The sequence below is a fragment of the Gasterosteus aculeatus genome, chromosome 3 (genome assembly GCF_964276395.1).
Source record: "Gasterosteus aculeatus chromosome 3, fGasAcu3.hap1.1, whole genome shotgun sequence".
Classification (NCBI taxonomy): domain Eukaryota; kingdom Metazoa; phylum Chordata; class Actinopteri; order Perciformes; family Gasterosteidae; genus Gasterosteus; species Gasterosteus aculeatus.
Window position 1 is genome coordinate 9,312,786 of NC_135690.1, and position 23,443 is coordinate 9,336,228.

At 43.9% G+C, this 23,443-nt stretch overlaps 2 protein-coding genes across 3 annotated transcripts; both read right to left on the bottom strand.

Annotated features, from left to right (window-relative positions):
• Positions 1–97: 97 nt before the first annotated feature.
• LOC120814135 (homer protein homolog 3) lies at positions 98–11,087 on the bottom strand. Its single transcript, XM_078099062.1, has 10 exons — positions 10,834–11,087; positions 10,680–10,728; positions 8,233–8,389; positions 6,916–7,047; positions 6,641–6,745; positions 5,663–5,796; positions 3,481–3,637; positions 1,718–1,825; positions 1,522–1,602; positions 98–1,436 (listed from the first exon to the last, which is right to left on the bottom strand). The coding sequence occupies exons 2-10, from the start codon at positions 10,700–10,702 to the stop codon at positions 1,251–1,253; spliced, it is 1,083 nt and encodes a 360-aa protein (XP_077955188.1). The 5' UTR covers positions 10,703–10,728; positions 10,834–11,087; the 3' UTR covers positions 98–1,250.
• A 365-nt stretch (positions 11,088–11,452) lies between these two features.
• Positions 11,453–23,222, bottom strand: LOC120814111 (regulator of nonsense transcripts 1). Of its 2 annotated transcripts, none has more exons than XM_040169577.2 (24): positions 22,681–23,222; positions 22,040–22,176; positions 21,369–21,458; positions 20,613–20,780; positions 20,318–20,498; positions 19,820–19,981; positions 19,490–19,574; positions 19,295–19,393; positions 19,005–19,113; positions 18,476–18,635; positions 18,223–18,341; positions 17,877–18,041; positions 17,467–17,581; positions 17,107–17,250; positions 16,752–16,965; positions 16,250–16,367; positions 15,830–15,986; positions 15,298–15,440; positions 14,982–15,156; positions 14,680–14,761; positions 14,374–14,535; positions 13,993–14,258; positions 13,603–13,722; positions 11,453–13,271 (listed from the first exon to the last, which is right to left on the bottom strand). In XM_040169577.2, the coding sequence occupies exons 1-23, from the start codon at positions 22,900–22,902 to the stop codon at positions 13,606–13,608; spliced, it is 3,390 nt and encodes a 1,129-aa protein (XP_040025511.2). In that variant the 5' UTR covers positions 22,903–23,222; the 3' UTR covers positions 11,453–13,271; positions 13,603–13,605. The 2 variants fall into 2 exon arrangements, with proteins under 2 accessions (XP_040025511.2, XP_040025512.2); XM_040169578.2 differs by having other exon boundaries at positions 22,738–23,201.
• Between the last annotated feature and the right edge of the window lie 221 nt (positions 23,223–23,443).

Below are 23,443 nucleotides of genomic sequence, written 5' to 3' on the forward strand. Positions count from 1 at the left end.
CCACTTTGCTTTTATATCCTGACTGTGCTGACAAAAGCTTGTCTGAGAGACGGACTGAACCATAAGGCTTGAAGAAAAGCACACACAGATATACACATAGCGTGGAATATATTAACCAACAGAGTGATAAAAGACTTTAATCACTTTTCAAACAGAGCCACACTCACAAGGCGTGTGGCGCATCGGCCACAGCTAAAGGTAACGAGCTGAGAAGTAACAGAAGGCAGAAAATGTCTCGTAAAGATCCTTGAATGCACAAAATAAGTTAGTGTTCACAGATGATGCACAGGACAGTTACTAAGACAGGACCAGTTAAACATACGTAGATCTAAGTGATGGCCTCTATTTCTTGTGTTTACTGACTATCAGTAGCATTATTGACTTATATCATGGGGGTAAAAAAAGAACATATTCACCCTAAATGTAATTACTTATTGTATCATATCTATCAACAGATTACTGTCACAAATCTTAGATTTAAAGAATTCTTAAGAGTTAAAATTAAGATGTGATAATAGAAAAGCTGCTGAAAAATCTTATCGACGACTTGGCTCCTCACATTTGATCTTTGGTGTCACTATTAAGATCTAATGTTTAAGTTGTGTAGCATTCTTCTTTACGGAACCTGGAATATGTGTCAATAAATATTTCTATGGAAGGAACTCAAAACAAAGTAACAGCGTCTAAATAATACATGCGTGTCTATAAGACCATGCACAGGTGGATCTCTGCACTAATCAAACTTGAATGTTAAATTCAGTAGAAGACATATTTTAGGCACGCTGTTAAATATGCAAATGTCATTTTTGGTTGTGCTTTTTTTTTTTTTCTTATTTGCCTTTAACTCGGCGGTCTCATTTTGCTCTCAAGATGAAAAAAAACAAAAGAAATAAAAAGAAACAAGCTTCTTAATCAGACGGACACACACATTGCCATTTGGTGCACAAACAGTCAAACTTACAAAAAAACTACAATCGCCAACTCTCATATTAAACGTCTAGCGGTGATTAGCACTTACCGTACAGTTGGTTTATTGCATTGAACGTTACCCTTGAAAGCAACACGAAGCGTTACGTTAGATTGGACAAGCGAAACCGAGTGCATGCTGCCCCCCCCCCCCTGCAACCGGGCCGCTGGTTGTGCTTCAAGAGGACCGGGACCGACTCCATCTGGTCCTGTCCTGGACCGTTCCATCGCTCTCCTCGGCTTGGATATTGACCCATTTCCGCCCGCACCCCCCCTCCTCCCAGCTATTTGTCTATGAGTTTAACCAAGCTCTGTCGAAGGTCGTTAAGGTCAAAGATCTTGATGTCCAGAATTTCGATGGCCCTCTGGATTCCAGAGTCCATGCGGTCCCGTTCCTCCAGAGAGTTGTTCAGGTTCTGCTCCGAGTTCTGGATGCGACGCTCCAGCTCCGCGTTGCGCATCTCCGTCTCCTACAGCGCAGAGGAGGCCGGTGATTATTCCTCCGTAGCGAACACATAACAGTGTGCGTTAATCATGGAGGCGTGTCACTCCTACCCGTAGCCTGTGGATGGCCTCATCCCGGTGGTGTTCCATCTCGTGGTACTCTACCTTCTTGCTTTGCAAAATGTGGATTTCCTGGAAAACATCAAACAAGGTAGACGTAGAACTGAACTGAATACATATATATTATATATTTTAAACCGCTTCCCGTCTCCCAGCTGATGAGTGACATTTGGAAATAAGCACCAACCTCATCTTTGGCCTTCAGCAGGGCCTCCAGCTCCTCCAGGGACCGGGTCAGCTCATCTTTCAGCAGGTCGCTGGGGCCGTGGCCTCCGTGGGCCTCTAGTTCCACCACCTCACAACACACAGAGAGGGGGGTCACGTTCAGCATGGGGGGGGTACAGCTTCACGCCGGATCTTAGAGTGCAGACATGTGTTATTTCAATTCTGTAGTCTCACATGCTTTCAGTTTAATTCCCACGTCACAACTCATTTTCAGTTTTAACAGTATCTAGGAGCCAAAACATGTCGCTACTTCAGCCAGGATTCAAGAGTGAAATCCTTGCTGCTTTGTCATCAGAGTCTCACGAATCAGAAAAGGACAACTTTTAAGAGACAGAGACAGGCTGGATTATTTTAAACCATGTATGGCTAAGACTTAAGGAACGGTAGAATCCGAAAAAAGAACAGAAGTGAGTGGACGCCAACTCCCTGCAGTGATTTTTCATTTCTCCTAAACTGGGGCATTGAAAGTAGGATATCGCTGCCCTACAAACCCGTCTCACTGCACCCAGGAGACGTGAACCATTTTCAGCCACCTGGTCTCCCTTAGCTCAGATGGAAGCAACCAGCTTGGTCCAAAGGAGACGGAGACGGGCTTCTCACTTGTTTTAATTAATTTGATAATGTGGACCAAAATGGAGAGATTAGTTTCCTGTTGAAATGCCAGACCAGAGGTGGATAATTAAAAAATCAGTGATCGATACTGTAAAGCTGGGCTATAATGGAGAGGTATAAAGGCATCAGAGAGCTTTATAATTGTCAGCTTGAGGCGAGGTCGTTCCCAGAGGAACCAGCAAATGTGAAAAGACTTTTTATTGATGAGAAAGGAAAGAGAGGCCAGAGGCATCTGAATCACTGGAGCCTGGGAGGCGATAAGATGGGGGAAAAAACACACCTGCAGCTCTGCGTATTCAGAGCGAAAGCCTTCGTGGTGAAAATTGACATTGCTGCGTAGCTGGTGAACCGGTGCAACCAACAGGGGAACACCTCAACTAAAGCTCTGCAGGGAAAACAGAGTCCTGAGCAACAAACAATTAAGTGTAACCGGATTCCCTCCTTCTTCTTCTCCTGTGCTTTGGTACAGAAATAGTTCATGAACACAAGTGAAGAGCCACTGAAAACCAGCATTTGCCTCTCTCAGCTGAATTACTGAACCAACAGTCAGCATCACCTTCATCTTGTTTGAGCAAAGCTTTTCTTAAGCATCATTATAATAATAAAGATAGAGTGTCTCCTCCTGCGGCAGAAGTTCACACTGAATGAATGAGGAAAACAACTGTTTTCAGTGTTTGGGTCTAATGCATTCTGTTTAATGACGTGATTAGTAGCTATCGCAAAGATAAAACAGACAATGGACAATTGTTTGCAGTTGACGTGCGCTGCATCAAGTCATTTGGGATTTGTAAATCTGATCTGATGAATCTGGTACTGCTTTTACCTTCATGCAAGGTTGAAATATTCCAATATTTTCTTTTCCCAGTGTTAGACACCCCTCTCATTCCTGTTCACTAATAAATTTTGATATGAAGTCCAACATTGAAGCATATTTGAATTACTTTACATGACTATATTTTGGACAAATGAAGACATGAATATGAACCGTTTTACAGCCGTTTGTTTGCCAGTTGTTTCGAGATTGCTGATGCGGAGCTACAGGCATCCAGCAGGTTCGTTATTGACGGCTGATAGAAGTGTGCGTACGCCGAGCACTCAAAGTGGCTGCTGTACCTGATCTCTGAGCCTGTCCGTCTCCCCCTGGTACGCTGCCAGCTGTTTCTTCCACTGCTCCACGTTGGCGTTCGCCTCGTGCAACGCCGCCACCAGCTTGGAGTTGCTGTCCTGCAGAGTGAAGAGCTCTGATTCCAGGTTCATCTCACAGATGGACCTGATGATACATAGAATATGGTGTAAGCCTTATGGGAAGATGACACGTTCTTATTATACATATTTTAAGCGAGCAATGTTTACTGGATAGCTAGAAATTACTGCCTGACTGTCTGGTGAACAGAAGCCACAATAACAATGTGGCAACACACCCGCTGTGCAGACTGAAGGTCACTTCTCATAGTTCTTATAACAAAGGTACACTTATTGAAACAAGAACACCAAACTGCTCCCACTGTAATCCTCTGATCCATGGGAGGCTCCCTTTGGAGAACATTAGAGGGCTCACATGTCCTTACTCAATTTAACTTAGCTTTTTAGCATCAGAGAAGAAAAGTAGTAGTAAACAGTTATTAACCAATTTTATGCAAACTAATTATGGTATTACACAATCATCGTGCATGTAGTTTTTTCCATGATTCCCATAATAATATTAATAATAATATCCTGTTCACACTGGTTGCAAGTAACTGAGCGTAAAGTTTCATTTGTGTGGCTTAAAGCTGAATTTTACTTACCCAACATTTGAATTATATGCTGTACAAGAAAAAATGTGTTTACTTAAAATTCATGGGCACAACTATATATAATTTGAGGCAATAGATCAGATAAATCATTACATGTCTATCAAAGTTGGTATATCCTGCAGAAAAGATCATTCAGATTCTCTCTTCATGCTTTGCTTTTGATCCGTCTTTTTCATCTAGAGAGCTCGAGGCCGTCCCAAGGCAGCAGTTTACCATGGTAACCATTTAAGAACAGCTTTCTATTGTAGTAATGGACTGCAGGACGTAACAGCAATGTGGGTGGCTCAAACAGACTGAATGAGCAAAGGTTTATGAGCTTTATTTGATGTTATTAATGAATAAAACCTGAAGGATGGCCTCTTCGCCAATACAAAAAGCTTAACAAATTGAATGATGTCAAACTGTTGATAACAATCAAAATGAAAACTAGGTTAATACTCAGTGAGCTCAGCTGGACAAATGGATGTTAAAAAAGGTTTAAAAAACAAAAGGTGCAATCAATAGCAACGATCATCTGAAATCTGCAGCGACCTTGTACAGTTTAGTCGGTGAAAAAAATATGATATTTTCCAAACTGCAATGTAGGTACTGACACATCACATGAATGAATGATCTGTTTGGTAAGCGAATTATTGATACAATTACTAACACTGCTGTAATACAATACAATAAAACAGTATTGTAAATGTCTGAAAAGAACAGATCCTCCAAATCTGACTAAGTTGATATGAAATCTCATTTCTTTTTAACAATAGGATTTACAGCTTTCAAATTAAAATACTTTTATACCATTAACCGTGTGGAGACATGCCACTATTACCTGTATTTAAAGTAATTGTGTCTGCGTCTATAGGTTAACATTTTAAGAAATATACTCTATCTCTTTTGTCAATAATTAGATGAAAATATCAATACCACTCTTATTTGTCGTGCCGTGCAGTCAGTTTGGTTTAGAAACTATAAAAGCAAAAAATACATGAACCACCAGCTCTAAAGCTGTTAAACCACATACGGTCTATTCTATTCTTGTTTGCATGATAAAACACACAAGCTGCTTATTATTATTGAGAGACCTTTGAACACTGTTTCCCCGGTTTCCAGTCTTTATGATAAGCCAACCTGCCACCGAGTGCATCTTCATATTTACTTCATATACACACGGGCGTGACATCAATCTGCTCATCTAAGTCCCAGAAAGGATGCAAAATGAAACCAGGACACAGTCGTTTACATAAACCTTTCCCAATGCTTTTAGCGTCGCTGGGAGTTTGCAGAGTTGCCATGGAGATGGTAATCACATGACTGAAATACCTCACTTCGACCCACGTGACAGCTGAGCCACCACCACGCCAAGTCCCCTGGTGGGATGTGGCTGAAAGCTCCAGAAACCTTTAAGTTAAGAGAGTGTGTGTGTGTGTGTGTGTGTGTGTGTGTGTGTGTGTGTGTGTGTGTGTGTGTGTGTGTGTGTGTGTGTGTGTGTGTGTGCAGAACGCAGTCACCCTTCAGAGAGCATCTTCTTGATGCGCTCCTTCTCAGCAGACAGAGTGATGTCGGCGCTCTGGCTGCGGAACAGCTTGTCCTCCGGTCCGTTCACACACATCACCGGTGGAGACTGGAGTTCATCAGAGAGGTCCTGAGAAACACATCAGTAAACGGACTCTACCGGCAACACGCACAGCGCCACGCGACACCGGGTGGATGCTCACACTGGACGCAGGCTGCTTCGTTTTCCTTTCACATCACAGGGAGGCGAATGATTGAACCCAAAACACACTTAAATAAAATAACTACTTTTTTGGTCTCGTGGTGACGCGAGCTGTATTATTATGGTGTTTGTTTCAGCTACAGCTCATCACAACAGGTTTGAATCAGAAGACAGAACAAAAAAAAGGAAGATATTGGGACAGCATTCGCACACACGTGACCTTTTACTTGATTTTTTTCTTCCGGGAGTCAGAAGATAAAACAAAAGGCGGACTCACCTGGGAGAACTACCGAGGATATCGATCAGGTGGAGGGAGAGAGAGAACAGAAAACAGGAAGAAGCGTGTCATCACAAAGCTCAGCAAACATAATAACCTTTCTGAAAATATCACAAGCACAAGCAGTTGTGCACTTAGCATCAGGCACAATTAACTGACGCGCCGTCAGCTCGATAAAGACTGGGAGCGAGAGACATCACTTGCAAACTGTTCAGCCGTGGAATTAAAAAGGAAATTGCCATGTTGCTCATGACCAAGCAGGTGTAACTGATTATTATTCTCTATTGATCAAAAGAGCCCCAGGTTGACTGCATTTCCATCCTCACAGTGTTTGAGGCTTCTTGGCAGCAGGGGAAACACTCTTCTACCCCAAAATGATCAAAATGCATGCGTGGATGTTCCTGTGGGTCACGGCGCCGGTTTCTAACGTTCTGCCGGATACCTGCAGAGACTTGCTCTACTTTCCGCTTCAGCGTTTTTTCCGTTTGTCCTCACCTGCGGAGCAGCGATGGTGAGCGCTGTGTTGGCCAGTTCTTTATCCTGCGACTTTTCTCGCGCCAGGCGAGCCGCGTCTTTCACCTCCTTAAACTTGTCTGAGAACTTTTCAAAGAGACGACAAGCGACGAACCATTTCAGGTAACGAGACATTAATAATGCAGCACTCATCGCACTCCGGAAACGTGGGAGGATTGAGAGGATTTGTTAAATGAAATGGATTTCCTGAGGTATTAATCAGCCGTTTGACCCTTGTTGACCTCGGGTTAGTTCACCTGATGCAGCTGTTGCTCTGTAGCAAAGCCGAGTCCGTACACAGTGTTGGCCCTGCTGTCTGCCCACTGGCCGAACTTCTGGGACGTCTTGGTAAACGACATGCTGGGTGTGACGGTGCAGTTGATGATTGCCTGCAAATGCAACAAGGAGAGAAAAAATAAAGATTTTCCGTTCAGGCTGATCCGCAGCAGCGGACACAGAAATAACGAATCCAAGGATTTATCCTTATTTAAGTAAACATCCTATTCTGCAAAAAAGAAGCTGAGAAGTTTGATAGTTTGTGTTCCTATTTTAGAGTCATTGTTTGAACACAATACGACATAAACCTTCACGTTGAATGAAGGGAAACATCTGTGTTTGTAGTGACGTTGCGAAGTTCCTCTGCGATTTCTATCAATCTATTTTCCAGAACTTCCTCCATTGGGACACGTTTTTTTGTCCCTTTTGAATATGAATCAAAAACTTAAGCTCGACCACACAACACAGTTAATGTCTTATTGTTCAAAGTGAATTCAGAGAGTGGGCAACCACCTCCACCCCCCCGACCACGAGAAGACAATGATTAGAACCGACCTATTTATAAAGCTTTTAACGTCATCTTCAGCCTTAAAACATGGACCCACTTTGAACAATGGCAGCTCAGGATCTTTTCCCTCATTCTCTCGCCTCCCAACAAAATGTTTATAATAACGCTCCGGTCTCTTTTCTGGGGGGGAACGTTGGATATGTAGCACGCGGGTGACAGCAGTGGAGATTATTGTGGAGGCAGACACCAGTCCTGGCAGGATCGGGCTGCTGAGCGACCAACTGTCACCCCGCAAAGCCTTCTGGGAGTCAGAAATGTGGGTCAGACCAGAGGTGCTCAGAGGAGATCAGATCGACCCCCCCCCCAGCAATTTATGTGCCCTTCTCCTCATAATCTAAATCCACAGGCCTGCGAGAAAGAGCCTCTGGCTGCTGATTTGTTTACACCCACTGTGGGTTTTATAGACTATGTTTTTTTGATTTTTTTTAACCTTACAGATTTTGTGATGGGACGACTGCTGGTGAAGATTAAAATGAATGTTTCAATGTTTGAATGTAATGCTTTTTGGTTTGGACATAGGCCTTAGTTGCAATGAATCTCTTGTTGCCATGGTCACCAAATTACAACACTACTCTCTAGAAAATCCCCTTGGGAATGTGTTTTTTTTAATTACAATATATACATGGTTCACATTCCAGCTCTGGATGTCAAATATATCGGAAGTACTTGATGTGTCTTTGTATAAAATGCTCGTATAGTTTCTTTCGCTCCTTTTCCTCCTCCTTCTCACCTTGGTGCCACCCACGCTGATGATTCGGTAGACGTTACGGTTGGCATCGTAGAAGAAGGACACGGTGACGGCGTGTTTGCTGGCGGGGATCCAGTTCCTCTTGGTGCCGGGGTCGATCTGGAAGACATGGGCCCGGGAGCTGAAGATGGGCTGCTCCCTGGAGGAAGAAGCACACAAAACTGTTTCTGCGATGGAGATTTCAGAAAAAGGAGGAAAAAAAACGCTTTTGACACAACAGCATTAACAAAGGTTCATGTCATAATGTAGTTAAGAGGAGGAAGTTCTGCAAATTTCAAAATGGGAAACAAGACAAAAAGAATTTGTGATTTTAAAGGGTTGGTTTTTGATGCTTTCAGCATAAAAACATTAAAACCGCCTCCATTAAACCCCATGAGACTGTTAGTTTTCCTCTTTTGTTTGAAAAAGGAAATCCTTCATTATTTCCACAATTGTAAATCTCCATCTGTTTCACTGTCATTCGGGGACATTTGCTGTAATCTTCCTCTGGCTTTCTTCCACACGTTTCCTGCGTCATTCGCCATACTGGGCTGCAGTTTAGCTGGCAAATGATGTTTACTGAAACGCTCTGGACCGTCTCCCGAGTCGCTCACCTTCCACCCTCTGCTTTGCCCCTGCCAGTATTTGCAGAGATGTATCCTGGATACGGGGTAAATATATCAATGCAACAAAGTCCCCAGTGTTTGGAGGTGGTTTAGCCACAGTCGTGTGGCATAAGGAGCCAGACGGCTAAAGGTCGCTCTCCCTTTTTGTATCTCTCTCATGCTGGCGCACAGTTTGTACATTGACACTGCTGTGCATTCCCACGCTTTGATTTAAAATAAAGCAAAGAAGCTGAAGTAACAGTGTATTCTATCAAACTTAGTTTTTTAGAGTGATCCAAATTTCTATTCAAACCAATGCACAGGAGAAAAGTACAGTTTGCAGCCGTGCTATCGATGCTTCCGCACTGCAGCGCCTCGTGGCGAGCGTCAGCGGGCCAATCTGTTCGCAGTGACGGTGCTCACACGTTCATGTCTACCAGCTGGAACAGTTACCACGTTCACCCTCTCACTTGGGCCTGTTGACATTTGGTAATTAGCGAATCCATTAGTGCACAGTGAAGCGGAGCCCGGAGCGACTATCTCACTGTTCGTGCCTTATTGATAGAATATAAAGCCCGTGCTGATGTTTTTTTGGTTCAGATAATACTGACATTGATAAGACTCAAGAAAAAGAAAAGTACCACAAACAAAATGCTGCTGTTCATCGGTCTCATCTTTACAGCCAGTCTCAATCCTCTCAAATCATTGGTGAAAACCAGGACCCTTCTAATTGTTTGCAGTAAAGTGTACGTTGCAGAAACCACTGCATTATCGTGGCCAGTCGTTGTACATTTATATCTGACCCCATTAGTGACACACAAAGACAATAACGGACTTTCTGTGTGTGTTTATCGGCGCAGGAGATGATGATAAAAGAAAAAGCACAATACAGGCTTGTACAGTGTTTAAAGGGCTGACTGTAAAGATGCATACAATTAACTGCAATATTACAGCCAAATCAAATACTTTAAAGAAGCAATCCTGTGGATTCCCATAAAGTTAAACAGGGTCTTGTGTGACATAGTTTCAAAAAAAATTAATGATCACATTTGAAGCAGCAGAGTCCAGATGTATTGAGTTTTAATCCCGGTCATGAGTTCATCTTCCTACAATTCCCATAATCCAATTCACCAGCATCTTTTATTAGACTCTCCCTGCCCTAAATGCCCTCATCTGTCAAACTCCATGACCTAAAGATATTAAATTAATTATCATTAGACAACAGAAGATCTTCAGTCATTGTTGGTGACGGATGTTCTGTTCTTCGACCTTCACTTGCGCAGATGGATGTGGGCCACCGGGCTGGATGGGGGTCTTTAAGCGTAACAAAGCCTGGTGGTGTTTGGATGAGGGACGTGGCTCCTCTTCATGATGAAACACTCCAATAAGTCCCACCACAAACTCCAGTAGCCACAATCTGCTTTACTGGGTTTCTCCCTCATCACTGTCATCTCAATCGTTCATAAGCAACTATGTAAAGTATTTAAATAATCAATCTAACAATTAAAAAATGAGCAGTTTCATACAATAACGATGCTGCTTAATCCTCTGCATGATCGCTCCGGGATGCTTTCTTACAACTGCAATAAACCAACGAGGGGGTTTTCTAACCGCAATGGATCAGATGGCAGAAACACTGGGGGCCACAAGGAGGAAAGAAGGTTTGCCAAGTGTGTACTGACCCTGCTGAATATGTGTCAGTACAACACTGCTCCACATGCAGGAAAACTATGATGCAAGTTCTCTAAACCTGTGTTTCACGATTCACAATCAATTGAAGTGACTATTATTTAACTTAAAAGTTAACACATATATATAAAGTAGTGACACTGAGCGTGTCCTTACCTTTCTCTGTGGTGAGGATACATCTTACAAGCCGACTGGGACTTCTTTTCTACAATGCAGAGAAAGCATCCATCAACCCAACAAGTATGTTGTTGTTGTTTATCTGGGGCGAAACGGGAACTAAACCCTGACAATCACACGCAGACACACTCACTCCATTTCGGAGGAAACGCTCGCTGAGTCCGCGCCGCTTGCCACAATAAATCCGCGCTGCTGTCGACGTCCCAGTCTCCTGTTTCTTGCAGTCAGTCCGAGCTAGCAGATGGATTTATTCAGATGGGGGGAGACAGAGAGAGAGAGAGGGGGGGGGGGGGGGGGGGAAGAGTGTTCACTGCTGCACCGAGCCTGCTGCAACCCTGCAAAGTGTCCGCACCGTCCCGGCCACCGGTCGCCTCTCCGTGGGGGGAGCTGCTTGCCGTTGTGTCCCCCGCTCTCCTCGCAGGATAAAGAAGCCGCCTCTGGCCTCGGATCTCCGGTGGGGGGGCTTCGCCTTCTCTCCTTCCCCTCCTCGAGCTGTCAGCTGCTCTTGTTGTAGAGTTCCACCTGCTGGCTCTGCGAGAGCGTGTCAACGAGCCGGTGAGCCCCCCCCGGGCCTCATCGGGCCCGGGGTGGGCTCGTAATACGGCTGTAATACGATGTGGTAGTTCAGACTGGAGAGATGATTGCATGTGATAATATAATGTATAATGAGATGTCTGTCAATCCATCGGCAACATGAGTGAAAAGCAAAATCAGACGTATAAACAGGGGAGTCAAGCTGAAGGACTCACAAATCAATAAAAGAAGCAACGTTTAATTTCACACGATAATGGACAGCATACTTTTAGAGAGCACACAAAACTCCTTCACTTTACTTCTAAACAGCAACAACTCAAAAACTTTCAAAGCAAAAATGTAGGATTGGAAAACACAGCGAAGAAAAGTGACAATCTTACACAGGACACGCACAAGCTACTGTGTGTTAAACAAGGACGCAGTCATTTATTGGTATTATTCTTCAAAAGACATAGTAATGGTGATGCTATGATACTCCTCTGCAGAAAGATTCATGGAAAAGTTATTTTATGTCAAAGGCAGAAAAATCCACCATCTGCACAGCTGAAAGCGGCAAATACCCCCCTCCATTGTTTACTAATTCATTACTGGACACTTTTTGTAATCCCCGTGGCACCTTTTTGTTGAGCGAGTGCTCTGTACGCGGATTCATGATGGGATGTAAAGCTCATTCAAACCAGCTCCAGGTGGAACGTAAAGTAACTCGTCTACATTCATGCCAGGGATTGTTTCAGCGTTGTCAATTTTTATGCCATTAATATACATCCGTAAATCAAATACTTATAAGAACAAGCTCGGAAACATCACCAGTGTCCCAACATGTGAAATAAGAACTTACACACACAACGTGACGCAATTTTATAGAAGTTGAACGCTTTGCAAAAGGTCCAAAACCGTAAATAAATAAATGTTTGATTTGGGTCATCATGTTTTAAGATGTAATCATGTGACTTTCTTATATTTTATAAAAGTGATTTCTTAAATCACTCCAACAGTGATTATCAGGTCTTTAACCTGCACATAAATAATAGCATGAATGCAGGTTTTTTTTTTTACTTTGTAAATAAGTGGCTTATTGATTTGGCTTATTTGATGCATTTAGCCGTCTGCTAGCTCACCTCCTCAATCTGGAGAGAAAGATGTTATGTGTTTTTTAAATCCAATTCCCCACTTGTTCCTTCCCGACCACCTTGGAAGACGGCCAACTACTCTAGCTTGCATCACTGAGTACTACCTAAATAAAAACAGCCTGCATTCAGAAAACCTTCAGGCTCAAAACTTGAATGATGATCCGTGGCTTTGCAATCTTCATCTATCACTCGATCTCCTTGAGGCAACACGAGCACTTTTCAGTTCACTTGAATAGCCACACAGTGTAACACAGTGTTGTCACACTCTCCTCTCCTGGACGCCACCAAATGCACTGCCTCAATTCAAGCCTTTGAATTTAATAGTTGCCACATGGACCACTTCAAGAGTTGTGTCCCCTATCGTTTCCGAGTCACAGAAGACGTCCCGTCGAGTAAGCTTGTAGGGCGTATGTGCCAGACATCTTTCTCAGCCTTGGGAGCAGGATTCACGATAGTACCTCTTGGAGATGCCAGAGGGTTCGGGGGCGCACGTTGGACAAGGTGACACAGCAGCCCCCCATTCCCCCCCGTCTCCTCCAGAATGGTTCGGACCTTCCGCCCTCCTCGACCTGTCCAAGGTCTCGCCTTCCGACTGCGTCGCTCCGACGGCGGCGGCTTTCTTCTTTCTCCACGTTGTCGCATGTGAGCAGCAGAGCCTCCTCTCCTCCACCAGCCCGACACTCTCCCGTCTCTTGCTGTCTTCCTGTCCGGCTCTGCTCCCCCTGTTGCTCTCCCTCGTGTGATTGGTTGGTTTCGCACGGTCTCTCTCCTGTTACTTTCACACAGTAGTGCTTCGGGTGTAGCAGTGGAAAACGGGTATCCATGTCGGTTTGTGTTTTTGTCTTACTACCCAGAATAAAATGCCATTGAACTAAGCGTCGCACAGGCCTAGCTCCTTTCCAGCAACCTGTAAAAATACACAAAATATGTTGAGAAAATACTTGTTTGAGTTCAAGCATCCATTAACCCTTTCATAATTTTAAAAGATTTTTAATATTTTTTTTTACTTAAAAAGGAACAGTTTTATGTTTTGGTTTCACGATTCTGATCTGTGTGATAGAAATGAGACCGTGGACGACTGAAGAAAGGAAAGAGGAGTAATAAAAGAAGAAACTATTAGCTATAACATGTTAATTAAGTAAACTTTAGATACAATTGACTCTTTGCAAAGATGGGAATAAGCCTGTTTACCAAAACGTCAAAGTGCCTATTCAATAACAATGAGTCGTGTTACTTACAGTCTAGTACTGAGACAGTCCAGTCACACCGTGTTGGTAGGCCCGCTCCCCCTGGTAGGTGGAGTCCTGGGACAAAGCCACGTCAATCTGGGACTTGAACTCATCTCCGAGGTAACTGTCCTATAATGGGACAAACAAAAAGTCAAAGAGGGGCCGTCAACTCTTTCCTTTATTTCTTTCCAGGCAGAAATGCATTAAGTGGTTTTGGTCTTTATTTGAAAAGGAAACCTGGACAATGTGAGCTAAAAGTCCTGGCAGTGGGAACCAATTTATTTGAATAAAAAGACTACAAAAAGCTTGCCTCATTAAGTGCACATAGTTCTCACTTCATAAATACCAAAACGACCATGGAGATGTATTCACAAAGGACGAACGGCGCCACGAACGAACCTGTGAAAGTTCAGGCTGGGAGAGTCCCTGCTGGCTCATCTGGGACGGCTGGCTCATGTTGATGTAGCCCTGCGTCAGAGGTCCCTGGGAGAAGGGCTGAGAGCCCAGATCCTGGCTGGCCTGACTGCCACTCATGCGGCCTCCATGCCGGTCGGCTCCTCCGTTTCCTCCACTGTGGTGTCCCATGTTGCCGCGGTTTCTTTGGCGACCACCTCGAGTGCCTCCTCCTCCACTGCCCGCCTTGCCTTTCATTCCTCCACCGCGGCCTGCAGGATAAAGACGCGCGTTACAAGGGTTGTGTGGCAGCTTTAACCGAACATGGAGGCCTTTTATTAACTCTGTATTGCTCTGCACTAATCTGCAGATTTTTGCCCGAGTTACCTGCTGAGGGCCCATTGACCTGTCCTATGTACCCCGGTGGAGGGATGGGGGGCATCACAAGGTTGAAGGGGATGGGGATGTTCAGGGAAGTCATGGGACTGGGGCCTGTGCCGATCATTCCGATCTGGTCGTGGGTCTGGAAATACATGTTGGACGAACGTCCTGCATCGGCCAGAAGGACAAGTTTATTGTTATTTCTCATACAGTGGTGTGCAGCGCTAGTGGTCACGCCCAATCCAACCACATGGATCTTGTTTCTGTATTTGAACATTATTTAGTTGGCACATTTTGTTAAAAACTTCTCACCGTTACTGCTGCGGTCGTAAGCAGATCCAGGAATGAGGGCTTCCCGGGCATCGTACATGGCTGTGCTCATAAATCGCCCCCCCTGGAGAAATAAACACAAGGAGGTAGTATTTTGATTGTTTTTAGGACATGCCTCATCATTTCTTCCTCGTTATTATCTTGTTCTAAGTGCACAGGGACATTGTGAATTGCATCCTAAATCATTCACATTCCCCACAGGAAAAAACACGCATTGATGACCCAGTTAAGAGACGCATATTTCGGCGTATGCATATACACACACACATACATACAAAACTCACAGGGTTGATGGTGTTGACAAGCTTGCGGGGCTTGCTGAATTGCATGAGACTCTCCCTCAGATTGTTAAGGGGCCCTTCAACCAGGACCTTCTGCTCCTTGTAGTAGTTCAACAGGTGGTTCCACAGTGGCTGCTTGGACAGAGCCTTGGGGTTTCCCACAATAATCACACCATACCTACACACGACAGAAGCAGTAGATCACTGAATAGCTCAAAGCTAAGGATCCGTATAAATAACAGCGATGACCATAACATTTGTAAACACTGAACCACAGTGTAGAAGACACGACCGAGTGTTGTTCTTGGTGTAGTCCTACCTGGCTCTGGTGAGCGCCACGTTGAGACGTCTGGGATCATTGAGGAAGCCGATGCCCTGGTGCTCATTGGCCCTCACACAGGACAGAATAATGAAGTCTTTCTCTCTGCCTTGAAAGGCGTCCACGCTGGCTATTTCCACCTCCTACAGGAAGAACAATGACACATCGGCGGAAAAAACTGAGTGCTCATTTAGGAGATTTATATCTTATATAGGAATTCACAAATGAGAACGCAACTGCTAAAACATGAGGCCATTTGCTAAATGATGTATCACTCTGGTGGAGGTTTTGGACCTAAAAAAAACTCTGTCTAGTCAACTTTTTCAATGACGTTAGAGTGAAGGTTGTTCACTGACAAAAGCAGATTGCAGACAACACACACACACACACATTACAAGCAACAGCTTATCTGCCGTTATCAACTTTCATAATTTTATGGGAAACAAAATGCTTACAACACAAACTTGGCTCGGATGTGGAGCCAAACGCTTTCACCTTTTCTGATGGAGTGCAGAAATAGAAGTAACATTACCTGGTAGAGTTTGGTATGGAGGGAGCCACTGAACTGCATGTACTGAACCAGGTAGGACCTCTGTCCCTCGTAGGGTGTAATGATGCCAATCTGGTCGGGTTTTGCTCCAGCTTTCAGCAACCTTGTGGTTATTTTCTCCACATTGGCAGCCTCAGTCCTGCATATACAAGCAGGGTGATTACAAGACAAGAACAGTTTATATCATTTGACTTGACGCAGACGGTAAACATACTTGACGAAAACACTGTACGAAAAAACATGCAATATCTGTTATGAGTAAGCAATGCAAATGTGCCAGCAGTGGCTGCATGTATGAGCCGTGGGATCGGGAGACTGGTTTCATTCAGATTTAAGGCTTAATATAAAATTGCGGGACAAACACAAATATCAGGGCAACACAATAATCACGAAAGTTGAAACCTGTTGAGATAAGATGTTCCAGAGCTGGCTATTTCCTCTTGACCTTGGGTGACATAGAAGAACATGGGCTTGTCAGGCTGCGGCCACTGGAAGTCAAATCCCTTCTTCACACGGTCCGCTGTGGATAAAAAAAGACACTGGTAAGACTTGCGACTAGAGGATCTGATGTACAGGAACAGAAAGGGGAATAAGCAGAGACAGGATCAGCTGCAGGATGCAGGATGTGTGTGATTACGTTACAAAAACACCTTGATGGATACAAAGCTAACGTTAGCTTAACACAAAGCACTTGTTTCGGTTGCTAGAACAGAAGGCATATGTCTCAATTGTCAATTAGACAATGAACAACAAAAAAACAAAACAAAAGCGTTTATGGCTTTGGGTGCGTTCCTGGGTTGAGTTTCTTTCAACTCCACAAGCGTCCAGTAGCTGCACTCTCAAAGAAAACAATGATAAAAAGGCTGCGGTGTCTAACCGTAAAATAAAATTGTTTTCATCTTACCAGCAGTGACTCCATTCTGCAGAGAGCCCTCGTAGAAGATGTTGGAGGGGAAGGCGCTGAGGGCGGGATGCATGCGGTACTGGACCTGCAGGCGGATTGGCCGGATGCCCAAAACTACCAGACGCTCAAACAGAGACTGGGACAGACCTGCTTTGGCGGCCTTCTTACACATCACCACAGGGCCGAGCTGGCAGTGATCACCTACCAGAATCAACTGTGGAAAAAAGGTCATCAAAACAAAATGCATATGTATTTGTTGACGGAGTTGACACAACAACTGAGGAATGAGGGCAGTTCAAGCGGAGAGGTGACGACGAGGACTATCCAGGTTCACTTCCACTTACGAAGCTCCTACCTGTTTGGCCCCCAGGACCACAGGCACCATGCACTCGGGTTCAGTGGCCTGGGTGCTCTCATCAATCAGGATCGAGCGGAACTGCATCTTGGCCAGACGAGGATCCCCTGCCCCGACGCAGGTACAGCAGATCACGTCGGCGTTCTGAGAGAAGCGAAGGAATAAGGTACACGTTTTAAAAACAGTGAAATATTACTTGATGGAACAAGATTTTCACTAAATATTACCATGAAAAATAATATTTTCAGAGTGCCAGAAATGATTAGTACAACAAACATTATGCCCTTGACCAAACAACCAAATCTAAGGTTATGCATTATCAAAGATTGAGTTGTTAATAAACAAAAGAAAACTTGGTACCATAAGCAGCTCCCTCTCTGCAGTGCGCCTCAGAGCTCTGTATCGCTTCTCGTCAGAGGAGGACAGCTCTCCAGCCTCGTCCTTCAGCTGTTGGAGCTTCTGAAGTTCTGGCATACTGCAGGTATGAATACTTTCAATACAGTGGGAACGTTGTGCTTGTGTGCAAAGACTAATCAAGTGATTTACTGGAAGAATCTGGAAATATTTCTGACCCCTAAATGATTCTATTTGGGTTTCCTGGACTTTCATTTGTTGCTAAGCATTATCGGGACTAACATCCTTGTTTTTAAAAGACTTTAAAGATAAAGATTTTTCTAGACCGTTGTAATAATAAGTACATGCATGTCTGACAGTAGTACCCATAAAACACACGCAATCATTTTTGATCAAGCCTAGCCATCATGTGTTACCTCTCCATGTTACGGGTCTGGTTGTGCAGAGCCAGGAAGGACACAGGCGAGTCGATAGCCTCCCTGCTCTTGGCACACAGCCTCACAACCTTGAGGCCGGTCTGATGGATCTTCTCCGTCAGCTGGTCGACAGCAATGTTACTGGGAGCGCACACCAGCACTGGCCTGGGGGAACAAAAGTTACAAAAGTTACAAAAGTTAACAAAAGTTAGTTTAGTAGCATCCACAACACACATAGCCAAACCATTCCTCAAGAACATCAATAACAGTCAAGACATTTTGGGTTTCCTGGACTTTAATGAATATTATCACAGTGCCGGCACATACAAAGTAATAAAAGATTTACCCGTTGCCCTGTCTGGCCAGGTGGTAGACGACGGTTGCCGAGGTTACCGTCTTCCCCGTGCCAGGAGGACCCTGGATCAGACTGAGAGGACGCTGCAGCACGGTCTTCACGGCGTACACCTGCGTCACAACAAACCACATGTGTATATGGGCCTCGGGGGCAAAAGACCTAAAATACGGTCACTATACGAAACGCCTTTACGTGCGTGACCTCGGTTATGTTTTATGTGGGATCTGTAGGTGGATGTTCTCACCTGTGAGTGGTTAAGGTCGGGCAGGCCTTGAGCAGTGAAGCGTTTGGGCAGCTGACACTTGATGACCACATCTTCTACCTCATGTCCCAGCAGCTTGTGGTAAATGTAACCAGACACTGAAGTTTCATCCACAGCAAACGTCTTCAGGGCACTTTGCATCCTAGGTGATGAAGACGGAAAATCCACATGAAGTTATAAAGTGTGCCAAAACAAACCGCACCCAAATATTTGCTGAAATGTTTATGTATTCATCTACAGTTCCAAGATATTGTTTGATTGAAGTTGTTTATTGCGCGTTGAAAAGCTTTACTCACTCAGAAGCATGCACTGAAGATAAATACAAGAAGCACTTTGAATCCACCGTTGACTAATAATACATAATTGCATGAACTTAAACGGTAAATTGATACTTATGTTCCAAATTAAACCCAAAGATGAAATTAACTGATACATGAAGTTGTATTTCATACACATTCACACACTTCCACCACATCAAAAGGCAACATGGTGTGGCTTTTCTTGTGAATACCTGTCAAAGGAAGTGGATTTCCACACAAAGTCGACCTGGAAATTGTGTGGAATCTCCACCGGAGCGCCGGCACTGCTCCTCAGCTCGATGGCAATTTCATCCCCATAGTCTGGTTAATTAAGTCAAGGGAGGGTAACTCTTGTGTTAGCCATTTGTCAGTGCATTTAATAAAAAACAATTGGTTGATGGCATGTTGAATTTACCTCAGTCATATATAATAATAATGATATAATAATATGGGTAAAATGTGGTTGAATACAGTAGGTCTATTGTAGCACTCATAAAGATACTATCAGGGACTTTGATGACGTGTCCAATGCCTTTCCATGGAGGGGCCAGGTCTCCTTTGTACCTCAGGCAAATCTCATCTCCCTGCATCAGTCGCATGTCTGCAGGAGAGCAGATGACATGAACATCACTCACAGTATCCTTATGCTTTTATAATGATGATAATAGAAACTTGAGGCAAAAATATAAATACACACCTGAGTCGGTCTTGGGAAGAGTGAAATAAGCAATCCTCTTTTTATTCAGGCCCAGGTCCCATCTGACAGTGATGTTGTCCTGAGTCTGTTAGAAAGTAACATAAAAGAAATATCCCGCTTAAAGGACAAAAAAAAAAGATTTACTGCTTTTAAGAAGCAAAACCAAAACATAGATAATTTCTTCCTCTCTGTAGAATAAATGTATTTCAACGGAATATGTTTGTCGATTAATTGATTATTTGTAGATTACTCAGTGACCATTTTGATATTGTTATTCATCACCATGGAGACATGTTTTCATATAGAAATTCATAATTTCTTCAATTCTACCTGAGACTCTTTAAGTTTTTTATCATAGTCAGCCTCCAGCTTCACGAGAGGACCAAAGATGTTCTGGTACTGGTAGGCATCCTCATAGCGGAGCAGCACATGTTGGGGCTCCTCATCCACTCCAGGCTTCTCCAGGTCCTCCAAGCGCGCAGTGGGATTTTCCTACCAAGAAAGTGACATCGAATGGTGGGTGAATTCCAAATAGCTGCTTTAGTTTCATGACTTATTGTGGGACTTTAATTGTACAGAGCCATTCATAATTTTAAAATTAGGTAAAATCAATACATTAAAAGTAAAGTATATGTGGCTATGTATACAATAAAAATAGAAGGCTAGAAACTTTATTATTTATTAAACAAACAGAATGGCTTCATCCAACAATGATTAAATCTGGTTGACGGTCTGGATAGGCCCAACCCGTGCTCAAACTCAGGTTATGCAATATCTAGAATACTTACATCGTACAATGGCGGGTGTGTGCGGAGTACATTGCCCTACCTTCCACAGTTCCTCCAGCTTGTTGATCTGCTGGGCGGTGATCTGACGAGCCCTCAGCTGCTCCTGCTCTGAAGGGATTTTCACCAGCCAGGACAAGAAGCAACGGTCCTGGATGAGAGGCTGCCACTGCGAGCTGTCCCAGTTGATGTCCTTCAAGCTGCTCTGGCTGGCACATGGCTGCCTGCGTTGCAACCAAAAACACAAAAGTTAAACAATACGTAGGGGATATGCATTGTCCCTGATCGCCCCATCAGCGGGATGGTCAGCAGGCAGGGTGCAGAAAAGGTCCTCTTACCTGCACAGTAGTACCACCACTGAGTCTGCTTTGGCAGGGATGAAGCCCAGAAGGAAGACATTGCGACAGCCACAGTTGTAACACTCCAGTACCGTTTCCCCCAGAGGGCCATCTTTATGCAAGGTCACCTCCTTGGACTTTGCGCGCACCAGGTGGTTCACAATGTGGCTAAAAGTGAAGAAAATGGATGGATCAGAAGGAGGAAATGCATAAGACGTCAGTCATGTATAGGATGTGTAGGTTTTGTACAGTATTTATACTGCCTCACACATAAGTTTTAATAACATAAAACTGTTAAAACTTAAGTAAAAGTTTAAAAAGTTAAACACGACTGCTAAAGAATACAGCAAAGACATTTCTGAAATGCATATTGCATATGCACAAATAAATGATCTGTGTTATATAATTAGTACATCAAAAATATATGATGTAGTCATCTACTACACTGATACAGCATAAAATATATTTTTATAGCATTTTGGTATTTTTTTATAAATAAGTGTTTACTAAAAAGCTTTAAAAAAAATGTAACTATGTATGAGGAGACATGGTCCTTATAACCATTCTTCCTGATCACAAAAAATAAATAGCGTCTTGATGATATTTCCAGGTTTATAGGCCGATTCAAAAGACCACCTGACAGACTAAACTAATTACTATTTTCTTAATAGTTCTGTATTAGTACTCCTGCTATGATGATATTATAAACGTACATTTACCCTCTCACACAAACAAGCCTATAAATCTGTATCTTACCTGCCAGAAGTGTTTCCGCGGCCATTACAAAACCATTTCTTGCTGGTGTTGCAGTAGACCACACAGGCTGGATCATGGATACCACAGTAACTAAAATAGAAGAGAGTCACATGAAAAAAAAAGAAACATGCACTGTTAAAAGGATGGATCAGTTTAATATCTATGTCAGAAAACTAGACAACAAAATAAGCACATAACTCATAAATAAACAATAGACTCAATCTGGATTTTACTGCCAGAGTTCTTTTTTGTGATGATATTGGGGGGGTTTTGTGCCATCTGCAGAGTGTGTTTGCAGAGAGTTGTGTGTGATGCCCACAGAGATCGTAACCTACTGCAGCTTTGAAGAGACAATAGAGAAGAAACAGCTCAGAGATCAGATGGTATGCGTGGTCAGCCGCAGAGCATGACGGAAAGGTTTCAGCTGTCATTTGACACATTTTGGTTTTCATAGATGCAATTGCAGTTGTTTGAAATACGTTTTGAACTACCTTTCTGTGGCTAATTTCCACATTGTGGTCAACAAAAGAAACACCCAAAACTGAGAATAAAAAAAGGAGGCAATATAGTTAATTAAATTACAAAAATGATTAAAAAAAAAAAAACTTAAGCAAGCTGTTATGTTCCAAGCTTTGGCATCACTCACATTGGTGTGCTTCTAAAGTCAGTACCTGCAGGCATGTAGAGGTAGATCTTTGGTGTAGTAAGCGTCCTCCTCATCTTCCTCAAAGTTCAACTCTGCCAGCAGCTGACCGGCTTTTAGGACAGGTGTGTCCCCGTTCTGCAGTCCGCCGTCGGGGACATTAACCTGAGGAGACACATGCAAGCAACCTTAACTATGAACTAGTTTAGTTTATACCCTTTAATTTGGCATAACTTAACAACCGAGAATCACAGATGGACAGTAATATTGTGCGTATAACTGGACAGGCAACCAGGGACATTTCAGAAAATACTCGTGTCACATCAACAAACCCTCCGCTGACAGCTTTGTCACCGCATCCAACCATGTGTTTCTGCCCGTCTCCATTCTTACTGTTCAGTACACATACAAGTGCACTTTGGGGGAAATCTCGACCACGAGCAAATCCCCGACACACTTGGGTTTGTTTGGCAATTAAGAAAAAGGTCCCGCATTGACAATGCTAGCTGGTGTCAGAGAGCTAAACGTTAGCCGTGGGAGCTTAGCTAGCTCGCGTGCTAGCCAATTAGCGGGAATGGGCAGAGGTAACGGATGGAAGGCGTCACCGTGCTAACCGGAGGTCGCCCGCGATGGGGTTTTAAGAAAAAATACAAATTTAGCCATTTTTACATTTTCGTCAACACAGTGGATCAAACGTCCCTTGACAGCATCGTCGCCGGTAGTGACCTGGTTGTCCGGCTGGCCGCGGGTCTGGCCTCCGCTCTGGCTCGGCAGGGTGAAGTCGGTGAAGTCGTACTCGGAGCCCTGCGTGTCCGCTCCCAGCAGCTCGCCCTCCTCGGTGTCGAGGAACGTTAGAGTCTGCGAGCTCGGCCCGTACGCCTCGACGCTCATGGTTTTATATCGCCCCTTCTTGTCAACGGTAGTATTTTAGCCGTAACGGCGGCTGTTGCTTTTCCAGAGAGACGCCGTGAGGATGAAAACTACAAACGCCGCTGGTGAGGAGGAGAGAGGGAGAGGGAGCCTCGGCTAAGGCCGCGTTCCATTTGTCTGCTCGCCCGCACGGTTCGTTTCCTCTCCTCCCTCACTTATCTCCTACAGTAAGTCATCCGTAGGAAGTCTGGGGACGTTACAAGGAGTCATACGTAAGCCGCTGACTTCTTACATGGTCACGCCAGTCCCTCTATGTCACTAGTTTATTCTAACTGTCTTCTAATTTTCATCATAATTCCACTATCATTTTGTCCCCCGTCCTGATTTTTAAGAAGGGCGGGTTAAAAATGGAATATAATGTCATATTTTGAAAATGTCTACACATATAATAATCCAGAAGACCCATATGTGTAATTTAAATAATGAAGCAAGGGATAGGAATAGCCAAGATAAAGATCATGGACTCGGTCAAGTTTCTCTTTAGTATTAGACGAAATTGACT

What these genes read in the sequence shown, in the direction of transcription:
- LOC120814135 (XM_078099062.1), bottom strand. Translation starts at nt 10,702, where the DNA reads ATGTATCCTCACCACAGAGAAAG. An exon ending in TATCCTCACCACAGAGAAAG is followed by an intron (nt 8,390 to 10,679) that starts GTAAGGACACGC and finishes TTCTTCCTCCAG; the next exon opens with GGAGCAGCCCATCTTCAGCT. An exon ending in TCACCATCGCTGCTCCGCAG is followed by an intron (nt 5,797 to 6,640) that starts GTGAGGACAAAC and finishes TGTGTTTCTCAG; the next exon opens with GACCTCTCTGATGAACTCCA.
- LOC120814111 (XM_040169577.2), bottom strand. Translation starts at nt 22,902, where the DNA reads ATGAGCGTCGAGGCGTACGGGCCGAGCTCGCAGACTCTAACGTTCCTC. An exon ending in CAGAGAGGGAGCTGCTTATG is followed by an intron (nt 17,251 to 17,466) that starts GTACCAAGTTTT and finishes CGCTTCTCTCAG; the next exon opens with AACGCCGACGTGATCTGCTG. An exon ending in GGAACATCTTATCTCAACAG is followed by an intron (nt 15,987 to 16,249) that starts GTTTCAACTTTC and finishes TTGTATATGCAG; the next exon opens with GACTGAGGCTGCCAATGTGG.